The 11,607-nt window shown below is 36.8% G+C and overlaps 1 protein-coding gene across 3 annotated transcripts in view; it reads right to left on the reverse strand.

Moving 5' to 3' along the window:
- Positions 1-11,607, reverse strand: part of TTC7B (tetratricopeptide repeat domain 7B) — a 130,627-nt gene that overhangs the window by 23,136 nt on the left and 95,884 nt on the right. For all 3 annotated transcript variants that reach the window (XM_009280774.2, XM_009280775.2, XM_019472515.1), the window contains one exon: positions 10,632-10,834. In XM_009280774.2, coding sequence (XP_009279049.2) covers positions 10,632-10,834 — 203 coding nt within the window. The remainder of the gene's footprint in view (positions 1-10,631; positions 10,835-11,607) is intronic.

Below are 11,607 nucleotides of genomic sequence, written 5' to 3' on the forward strand. Positions count from 1 at the left end.
GGAGGGGGGGGGGGGGGGGGGAGTTGTAGAACTAATTTGTCTGGTTTTCAGTAAAGTTTCAATATAGCTGGATGTAGGAAAACGAACTAGAGATGGCATAGAGCAGCCCAAGAATATAAGAATGAGCTAAGAACTAGTTTCCACTAGTCCATCCATCCAATAGGGATGGATGATGGTGAGCAGACTTCAAGGTTTGGCCTCAGGCCATATTTTAGTTTAATTTATTGTCTTAGCACATAGGTATCAAGAGTGCTGATGAAATTTGATTGCAATGAAGTTACAGTACAGAAGCAGGTCATCCAAAGGCTTTTAGTAAAGAGCTCCTGCAGTCCACAGCTTTGGCCACAACGGTTTTACTTAAAAGACCATTCTCATCTCCTATTCCCTAACTATAGTTACAGAAGACAGCAGTCAGTTTTGTTCAGCGAAAACACCGGCCTTTTTTAGTGACATCCAGTACACAAGGTGGCCAAACAGCATGTCTCCTCTCCCCTACTGAGAAATCAAGAGATGGCAGCTTTCTGAAGAATAGTAGCTGCAGACAACTTTCTTCATACCATTTGTTGCTAGTCGTTGAAAAAATATACTCTAATATGAAGAATAATGGAAAAATAACCATCAAACCTTAGAAAGGAACACAGTTTTCAGAGTCAGACAAAACACACTTCAGATTTTCCCATGAGTTAAAGCTCACTGAAAGAATTGCTTTCTCTGTTAGTTTGATCATCTAGATTAAAAAAATATCCTGACATAAAAAATAGTCTGGCACTAACCTTAAAGGCCAATTCTTTAACTCCATCTAAAACCAGTCAGCTACCAGAAAACACAGTCTCTGTTTAAAGAAAACTAATCTTGGAGAAATTACAGTATGCTCTTCATACATAGTAAGTTGGTTGAATCCTTCCAAAGTTCAACTCATCTTTAAACTGTAGACTCATGAGCAGGGGAAGGACTGCTAAGTACAATACTGGCTAGCAGGGAAGTAAAGCTTCAGTAAATGGAAAAGAGGTCTTCAAATAAAATTTAAAATGAGATGAGCTGGAGAGATAAAGACACATAAAAAGACTGTTCCAGACTGGGGATTTGCAGAAAAAACTCTGTACCAGAGTAGACAACTTATCTGGGGAATGCAGCTGTTTGACATAACCCTGGCAAAAGCAAGCATTAAAATCATTTCCTGAGGGACAGCTGCTTCCAGATCTCTAGTTTTGCATTAAGGTAGGCCACTTTCTGCTTGATGAGGGTAAGATAAAGCACAATTTTTATGAACAAGTTGTTTATAGTTCCTAGTTAGAAAAAAGGAATCATAATTGATTAGGTAACTTCTGGTCCTCTCAAGAGCAGTCTGTTGTCTCAGGAAAAGGCTTATGCCAAAGCAATTAAGCCCCCCTGTGATAGATGTAAAGCAAAAAGCAAAAGGTAATTTCATCAGTGCACCAGAAACGCACCTGAAAACTGCAAGAGATTTATAGCAAAATACATGCACTGATAACTCCTGCGCAATTTTATAATAATACGTTGTTGTAAGAGAGGCTGCTAAAGAGCTAGGTCTCAGACCCTTGGCTACAGTGCTGCAAGTTTCTCACACACATTTACTAACAACCACAACTAAACCACATAGAATGGTTTGTCTCATTCAGATTGCTGTTGATGGTAGCATTTAGTTATATTTCACCAGTATGCAAAGTTATGCAGCACAAGAAAAGGGGGGAAAAAAAAAAAAAAGACAACACAGGTAGATGACTTCACGTCTCCAGTGTTTTCCTGTAGTTAATGAGTTCTCACCTACAGAATTCTACAACAGAACCTTTCTCAGGAAAAGGAAAACAAAATCGCTTTTGTTCATTTAAAGTTGAGGATCGCTGCTCTCCCCAAACTTTTTCACATTCTTTATATCTACCCCAAAATAAATCCTTAAAAATATTTATTAATTATATGAAATTCAATTATAAATTATTAGATGCCAGATGTTGCCTACAAGAAAAAGCCCTTAGAGACTACAGGAAAGACAGCCGTGCATACCAGGTGCCACATAGCTTTGACTGCTGTGTAAGTTCTCAGCTCCAGCTATAAGATAATACTTTAATAAATTCAATGAGCACAAAAATGCCCAGAGAAGCAAAATAATCGTAATTAGCCCAGTGCATACTTCAGCAGAATGACCTAATTTAAAAAGTGTTTTGCAAAGCAATTCTCATATTGAAAGGCAATTATACAGAGCAAAATAAAAACTGTATTTTTGAGATCCATGCAAAAAAGCACCAACAAATATCCATGAAAAGGGATGTAAGAGACTACAGAGGATAGTAGGGAATAGCACACATTTTCAATTTCTTCCAGGCCTTCTCTCATTTCCATTTTATTATTTTTTTAAACAAGGGGAACTTAAATATCAAGAGCAACTATTAGCACTTTACTGACCTGAGGCCTCCTGTCCATATCCTGAATTACTGGGACTAAGACTACTGACGTTTTCATTCTGTTACATTAGTCTTGCTTGTTAGTATTTTTCCACTAGTAAAAATCTGTATGTTTTTTTTCCCTCCATCCTCTTTTAGGTGGCCAGTTACCCAGCAAAAGGCATGGAGGAAAAGGCAAACATTACTTTGGATATCAACAAAACCCAAGTGATAACGACTTTAATGTAGTCAGCCCATTAGAGGGTAAAATGCATAAAGAGATGGAAGGACTCTGGAAAGACTGTTAATAGGAATTACCCTTTCCAACACCTACAAAAAAAGCCCGAAAAAGTAATTTTTTCATTATGCTGTGATCAGATGCTTTTACTAGCTTGCTGGTCTGTTCATCATCTCTACTTAGTACGATGAAAAAGGAGATACTTTCCATGTAAACAACTGTAAAGAGTCATAAATATTTTGTGTTCTTCAAATAATATTAGACACATCTTTGTCTATAGAAGCCTCAATGCAGATCATTACGGTATACTTGAAACTCCCATGAGAAAACCATCCAGAGAGACAGAAGCCCAAAAACTTAATTTGTGAAGATCCCAACTGAGGCTTTTCAGTTGCATTGTTTTGCCACTGACACTTTTGTATGGACATTCCCCAACCATATTGCATAAGCCGGCTGCATGAGGAGAGTGACTGGAAATATTCTGGAATTAACTGGCATGGCACACGGTTTGGCAGCACCTCACTTTTACAGTGCAAAGACAATAAGATGTATCCAAAATATTAAGGCAGGTTTGTAGCAGAGAATATATGTATACATACATATATGTGTGTATTATACATGCATGTATGTAAGACGAGTGAATACAGTTGAGAAAGATAATCTTTTGCACCTTCCTTCCATGATTACCATGGAAGTGAGGGAAAAAAGAACAAAATCTGTGCTTTATAGATTTTTACCACTGGTAAAAATAAGGAAAGTCTTGCATAATAGGAAGACTGTAACAAGATTTTGTCCACAAACAAGTGTTGCCATCAAGTTGTCTAACAGAAATCATTACCTCTACCTACAAAGCTTGGCTTGCTTGCATTCCTAGAATCGCAGGATGACTGAGGTAGGAAGGGACCTCTGGAGATTGTCTACATCCAAACTCGAAGTAGAGTCACCTAGAGCGGGTTGCCAAGGGCTGCGTCCTGTCAGATTTTGAGTATCTCCAAGGATGCAAGACTCTACAACCTCTCCGGGCAAGTGGATGTATCTTACACGTGTATCTGAAATACTGTTACCATGACACAAATGGTATGTGATCATACTCTTGTTCCCCAGCTCTTTGCCTGTCACTTACTTGAAACGGACACTGTAGGGCAGGGAATCCCTCCTCAGATGCTTTGTTATGATGTGTAGCAAAACGAAAGCCCTGATCCAGACTGGACCACTGTGATCTTTGGATTTTATTCCTTCAACTTGAAACAATACTTGGTTGCTACCTACCAAATTATGATATTTAACCCGTACTTGCTGTATGTGAAATGAATTGATAATAGCTCAGTTTTGATAATAGAACCCAGTTCAAAGACTTTATGCCATAAAACATGAATCAAAGCTCGAGATGAACACTACTTGTATTCTGAAAATTGAAAACAAAGATTCTTAAAATCTTCCAAGCAAGGAGAAGCAACTTTGGAGTAATACTGCACACTGCAGACTGACCTGCTGCAACAGTGAATTGTGATGTATCTGATGGGTGGAATTTTATCAGTTCCACACAATACAATAAAAACACTGGAACGATTAATGACCTGCCAAATAAAGAGGACTAACTCTAGCCAAAGCATCCCTTCCTTCTGCCAGCATCTACCACTAATTAATTTTCCATTTTTTAAAAATGGGGACAAATAGAAGTGATAAAATGGTTTCTGGCAAGCTGAGCCTGAATTGATAAACTGTGGAAAAATCTATCACACAGATTACAGGAAAACAGACAAAAACATAAAGTTAAAACTGAGCATACCAGGCAAAAATCCCTACGTTAAAAAAAAAAAAGAAAAAGAAAAAACCCCTCACTTTTCAATTCAGAGAGAAACTCTCTTTCAAATAGAAATCTCAGGAAAGTTAATTAAAAAAATAGATCTAAAAAACACTTTAAAAACTTACAGAAAGCTGCCTTAACCATTGCTAGTAGATTCTCAATAAATACTACACCCCAATGGCTTAGATTCTCCATCTTACTCCAGTTCCGTTCAGTGCAACAACAGTGCATGCTCCACAAAATCAGATTACCTTTGCCTCCTCAGATATTCACAGACTGTCTAAACCAAGCAACTAATCTAAGCCCAGTTGCAGTATTCCTCTTGTAATGGCTGTCAGCTGAGGACAGCACAGACAAGTTGAAGAGTCCTGATAGAGCTCACTCTCAGGTGGTGAAAAGCACCAAGAGTGGAGGTATTTTCTTGTTGAAAGATCTGCTCCTGCTACAGCTGCTTTAAGCCATTTGCAGTAAACACAGGGTAATGTGAAAAGGAAGTCCTTTATGAAGCAGGACCTATGTTTTCATCAGCCCCAAAATACCACTTTCAGGACAACAGTTCTCAGGGGGTCAGCACAGACAGTCTTGTCTGTGGGAGCTCACTGCTTCAAGTTATACACAAAATTAGTGCAGTAAATTCCCACAGTCACTTTTTGTTTTGAGAAGAGCAACTAAATTCTAGTTTAAACTCAAATTTGTAGCAATTATTGTTGTCAAATACTGAACAAAAATAGATGTGCTTTAAAAGAGTACTGTAAAACTCAAATAGAGCATCCAGGAATTAAGAAGTTCTACGGATCTTCCTCCAATAGTAATCTTTAAGATATAAATCAGTATGAAACGGTTAACTGCTGTACTTGAGCTCAATAACACTAAAAATAAAAGGAGATAACTTTGAAACAAACAGGGAAAAAACACTTTCTTGATTGTTCACCTTGATTCACACTTGGTTATATTTCAAAAGCTAATGACTGTGCAAGTTGGTGTTATGTACTTTTTTTGCACTAAGCACTGATGGTTTTCTGTTGTAAGGCTAAAACGGGAAATAATGTTTTCAGGGCAGAAAAGAATATAGCCTGTGAGTGCCACAGGGCATGTGAAGAATTTAAAGTGTATTGAAATGGCCCTTGAGTCACTTGAACGCAATGGGTGTGTTCCAGGTTAAAATGCAAGTAGAACTGCCATTGTATTCTCAGAGTGCAGAATGCGACTGCTTGAAATATTCAGATATGACAGTGGTCAAATCACAGTAAAATGCCTTCTGTAAGGAGCAGCAACTTTTTGGCTGAACATATGTTTTGCTTTCTCTGCTTTCTATGAAATAACCTTGGAGTTTCTGAAGGGCAATCCCACAGTATTTTACTAACAAATCTAACAAAACCAATTACCATTATTTCTCCATTCTTCTTCAACCACCGTGTGCGTAAGGATGCACTTAGAGAGCAAGTCAAATGAGCACAGAGATTTGGCATTAGCATTTAGCTCTATGGTAATCAGTTACAACACAAACCACCCACAAGAACCAGCCAAACGTGCTTAGGACAAGCCTATGTGGCCTAAACCAACAAATTTTACAGTATAGCGGCGTGACAATGAAAATCAAATGAGTTAGTGAATGTTCCCCAGATAAGGTCCTTGTTATGAAAGGAAGAATAAATACTAGAGAATACTGCCTCACTGAAGGAAAAAAGTTAGTTTGGGGGACTGTGTTTAGTCTTTCTCTTCTCTAACTCCCCTGACCCCTTCAAACAGGGTCTGAACTCACGTTTCTAAGGTCTTCTCTGCTTTTCCTTTCTTTCACTCAGCTCTACATCCTTGACAGGCTCATAAACACACACTACCCATAGGTACTGCCAGGCTTCTTTCTGGCAAAGTGTCTTTGGGTTGGAAAACAATGTAAGAAGTCAATGTAGTTAGAAATAAATAACAATATATTTATAACGGAGAGGTAAAGCGCACATAGTTAATCTAAGCCTTAAGAGATCTGACTTAGTTCTGCATAATTATAGGAAACTTTAACAGATAGCTAACAGTCTGGAGTGTGGAATGTAATTCTTTAAGATAATGCTTTTTGAAAACTGATTTCTACATGGGTAATTTTGGATAAGTAATTTCTCCCTTTCTGTTTTAGTTTTCTACTCTTAGAAGCTAAGCTACTAATAGGATTAACTGGCAAGTGCTATGATGAATTACTTAACATTAGAAAAATACTAGAGTCTTCTAGGATTATAATGATATACAGATGCTGGAAAAACTATTTCATGCCAAAGCTACATTTAGCTAAGAAATTTTCAGCCTGAGAGAGAATACACAGATTTCTTTCCTGGACAATGGGTTGAAATATTCATTGCCATTTCAGGCACTACTGAATGATGGCCTGTTTCAGGACTTTTCATACGTCAGCAGTAAGGGCTACTTTCCACAACAGCACTCTGACTGCAGGAGATAAAAGACTGTTTATTCTTTTTTCACAGGGGAGGAAAACAATGACAAAAGCAGGAAGGCAGCAGTAATGCAGAAATCTGGAGGTGATGATAAAGGGTAGGGAGAATGGAGAAAGTTGTTCAAATAAATCTATTCTGGACAAAATCAGGCAGGTGACAACCAAGTATGTATGACATTCAATTGAAGTGCGAATCATCATTTTTCAATTTAGTAATTAAAGAAAATTTTAAATTTCATTGGGTGTGATAAAAAGTGATTTGAAATACAGAACACAAACTGAAGTATTTCAAACCTTTAGAACACAACTTTGCTTTGTTTTCCCCAAGTGCACTATACAACCCTTAAAACCAAGAAAGGACACTGCATTTGTTCAAAAGCATTGCCGCTGCACTCGGTGAAGTACACTTAATTGATACTGACATGTTACTGCTTCACTCTTGACATCTTGCGAGCAGTCAGAGCTAGCCAAATAGCAGGCTGGTATAACCCCTGGCTTGGAGAAAATTTCAGTTAGCGACAAACGGTAAAAAAAAGCACCTGAGAACAAGGCAGATCTTAAAATGAGAATTGCTTAACAGAATACAGTGAATGAACGTATGGATTCAAACATTAACTGGATGAGGAATAGTTTAGTTGCACAAGCAACTAAAGAGAATTTTAACAGCATTTCTCTTTGAAAGAACTAGTTTTGTTGTTCAGCTGATTTAATTAATAAAAACCCCAACATTTTAGAAGACGATAACTCTTCTGAGTCGTCTCTCAGAGGAGACTGAAATAGCAATGAGCATGAACACAAACACACTGCCCCCTGCAGCCAGGTCTCTGTTAGAATATCTCACATCTTATGTAATGTAACACTATAACCCAATCAGTTCCATTTCCCAAGAATTTTAATTAAGCAGAATACAGCTAAACAAATTGTCTTTTATTCGTGGATCAAGCCTCCACCATTTGGTGTCACGTTGTCTTAGGCATTTCATTACTAAGGCAAATACAGCAAGAGTTAACCTCTCCTTCCAAACCCTCCCATTTATCATTATCATTTTGTTGGTGAACAGATCTCTTGCACCACTCTTAACTGCTCCAATTTTCACACCATCGCCAAGTCCTCCTGTTTTTCATTTTAGTAAATCTTTAAAACAGGAGTAAATCAGTGAAGACCTTAGAGACAGCAGCATAATTAATAATAACTTGTTTCTTTAGAAAATTGTAATTTTAGACAAATATAGTCTTTTAACAGATCATACTAGCCCATAAAAGGTAACTGCATTCAGATAATACATTAGACTTCTGCAAAGAGCATGTCTTCATGGTCACATTAACAGAATATGGAGTCTGCACTTGAGACAAATGCAAGAGTCTTTATGCAGAAGCTCCAAAGCACGGGACATGCTGCAACTCACAGGAGGAAGCACATCAGTTCTCAAGCCACAAGACTAAACTTTCTAGTCCTTCTTCACACATTTCTTCAGTAATTTAGATTAATAAGGTTGTTTCTGTGTAGAAACAATAGATCGTATCCAGGAGTAAGTACTTAGAGTTATGGCCAAAAAGTTGTACTGAAAAACAGTAAAGCTTCAAAGTTTAATTTTTCATCCTTCTTACCACAGTGATGTAAAGGATGGTTTATAAATAGGCAAGAAATTGCCTATTCCAAGTAAGCCATTCTTGCTTATACAAATATAAACAAACAGTTTATTTGGTTTTTGTTCTTCTCTGGACAACTACAAATAATATCTCAAATCAAAGATCCAGATTTCTAAACCACTAGCATCAGGTAATTTTACTGAATGTCAGATATCACCTATTCTAAAATTTTAATTAAAAGAAAAAAATCCTTCAAAACTGATTTCAGGTTCAACTATTTCAAGTAATTTTACTTGGAGAAGCAGGGCTGGATACATATGCTACATGCTAGAACTTGTGCCATCCTTAAATCTTATTTCCTTTTTGTTGCATTTTATACATAAAGTTATTATGATCTATACTTGGTATTTGCCCAAAAAAAGAAATTCACCAAAGCTTATTAAATAAATCTAAGCTCTAAAGTAACTGTTAAGTTGAAACAGTAGCATTTTATATTGCTTTCTAAGCATTGCTAGAAAGCCATATCATATAATTTTAAAATACCAAATTAAACGCAGAAAATAAGGTGTCTTTTCACGGAACTTTGGTTCATAAACTGATTGTCAGCTTAGAATTGTGAATACAAATATTACAAGTTAATGTTTCAGCTGTTGTTATAGAGGCTGGTACCTCCACAGTGCTGTTGCTATAGTTCCCCTGCCACTGAGATCATATCTCTTTATAATAAATAGGTAAATATACACAAACAAAGTGTTGAGATGTACAGATATTAATCTATACACACAGGCAAGAGTAAACACTGCAAACTTCCTCCTCAAAATACTTTTTGCAATAGTCAAAAGATCAAGAAGGATACAGAATCTCGTACTTTTTCCCCACATGGAATTACATAGACAAGTATTTTTATAGCATACATCTTTAATATTTGCATTTAAGCAGCATAAATCTCTCAGCATCTATTCAAAATAACATCTGAGAACAGAAAAGGTCTAGAGTAATAGAGAAAGCTTTTAAAAACAAAATTTTAAATTATAACAATGCTTAAAAAGGACTGGCCAATCCAGTGAAATGAATAGTCATCCTCCAGCTTGCACTCAAACGGAAAAGCTCATAAAAAGGGAACCCGGATTGGAAACACAGTATTTTTCATCTCACATGCCTCTAAAGGCAGCTAATTTCTCAGTCATTCTGAAGAGCATTGTGTGTTTACAGACTATTTATTCAAAGATGGATTCAGAGGAGGGGCAAAAAGATACCCAGAAAAACATAAGCTTTCATTTTCACTGAGCTGCACTGCTTTAGGTCGACTGCCTGCTTCTTCAGAAAAAGGAACCTTTTGGCATTTGTCAGTAGGCTCAAATATCTTGAAATGCTGAAAAGGTGAAACAAAAAACTTTCCCTGTGCTGCCTTCCTATCTGATCTTTTGTCTCATATGTTCCCCTCAGGGATGCACGAGAAATTTCTCTGAATAATTCATAAGCACCTAGGCAGAAACCAGCTTCTACTTCTGAACAAAAAGATTGGGTAAGAAGCTGATTGCCGCTGTTCTACTCTGCTCTAGCTGGAAGAAAACTGGATTAAAAAAAGAAAATAATTCTCCTAACATAGTAAGCACAGAATATATACATGTATGTATATATGAAGTATATAAACAAACTTATGCATTTATGCTGGGGAAGGCACCTTTGTACTTAAAGCTACACATTCCTTTGAGGGCAAGACTGATTCTCTACCTTTCAAAAATCCAAGAAATCACATAGCATGAAGGTAATCAATCAACATGTAGAATTCAACTTTTAGTTTGGAATTAGATAGCAGAATGACTGGTCTTTCCTCTAGACTACAGTATCCAACTCTTCTCTCACCATAAGCCACCTTTATTTCCCAACTGCACTGAATATTAGGCAGATGCAAATGACTTCTTTTCCGCAGTCTCTATTAGGACTGAAATAGTCTTATTGCCTGCAGATCCTTTTTATGTCCCAACACAGAAGAGAGAATAAAAAGCTAGAAAAGACTGTTTCGAAAGCTATTTTGCTAATAAGACTATAGATCCAAAACTCATAAGCTATGGGTTACCCACACCAAGTTAAGATTTCACAATACAATATCATAAGTTGAGACAAAAGTAGTCATGAATGTGGACTTAAGACTTACCAGCCTCTGCATGCTTTTCACATGGGTAGGACTAATAGATAAGGCCTCTTCATACCAGCGTTTGGCTTCATCGATATTTCCACGAAGTTCAGCCACCTGACCTCTCATGTAGAGAACATAGTGCGACATTGGAAAGAGATTAGCTGCTTCCTGGGTACACGCTGTGGCCTCAGCAGGCTTCCCAATTCCTATGTAGACTTCAGCTGTGGAAGGAATGTGAGGACCAATGCATGATTCTTGCTTCATCATACCATGACTAGATGTTGTCACGTGTGCTGTATTTGTAAATAGTTTCATTCTAAGCAAAGGCTATTTTCCTGAAAAAATTTTGCAGCTTAAGAGAAATTATTACATAAATTGTTTTAAATGAATTATTCTTTTAAGAAAGTTGCTTTTGTAAATGTAATAGGAGTTTGAACCTCTAAATGGCTGGTTTAAACACCAGAAAACTCTTTATAGTTTGTTGTTTTTAACTGAAGTCTGGGATTTTTTCATTTTAGTTTCATTTTTAAGATGCAAGCATGCCAGTATTCCAGCACTATTTAAGAACAGAAAACCCAACACAAAGCAGCACACAGAGATCCTTACAGTAGGTAAGAAAACACAACTAATCATGGGGTTTTCTGAATTTTACACTGACATTTACATTTACATTGACATTCCTAATGTCAGCCATTAAGGAAGCAGTAGCAATAGCTCCAGCTACCAATCACTAAATGGCAAGCCTGGTTCTAAGTTTCCTACTTCAGAGCATTTAAAAAGAAATATAATGTCATTTGATATGAAAAGTTTCCTATTTAAGTTAGCAGAACATGTGAAATGCTTAATCAGCATTCTGATTTGACAAAATTTGTTCGTATTTCCAAGCATTTTATCTAAGATATGCTCCAAAAGCTAAGAAAAAAAAAAAAAAAAAAAAAAAAAAAAAAAAAAAAATTGATGTGTTATAAACCCTGGACTTTGTTGTCCAACCCCG

Source organism: Aptenodytes forsteri, unplaced genomic scaffold (assembly GCF_000699145.1).
Source record: "Aptenodytes forsteri isolate BGI_AS27 unplaced genomic scaffold, ASM69914v1 Scaffold193, whole genome shotgun sequence".
Lineage (NCBI taxonomy): Eukaryota > Metazoa > Chordata > Aves > Sphenisciformes > Spheniscidae > Aptenodytes > Aptenodytes forsteri.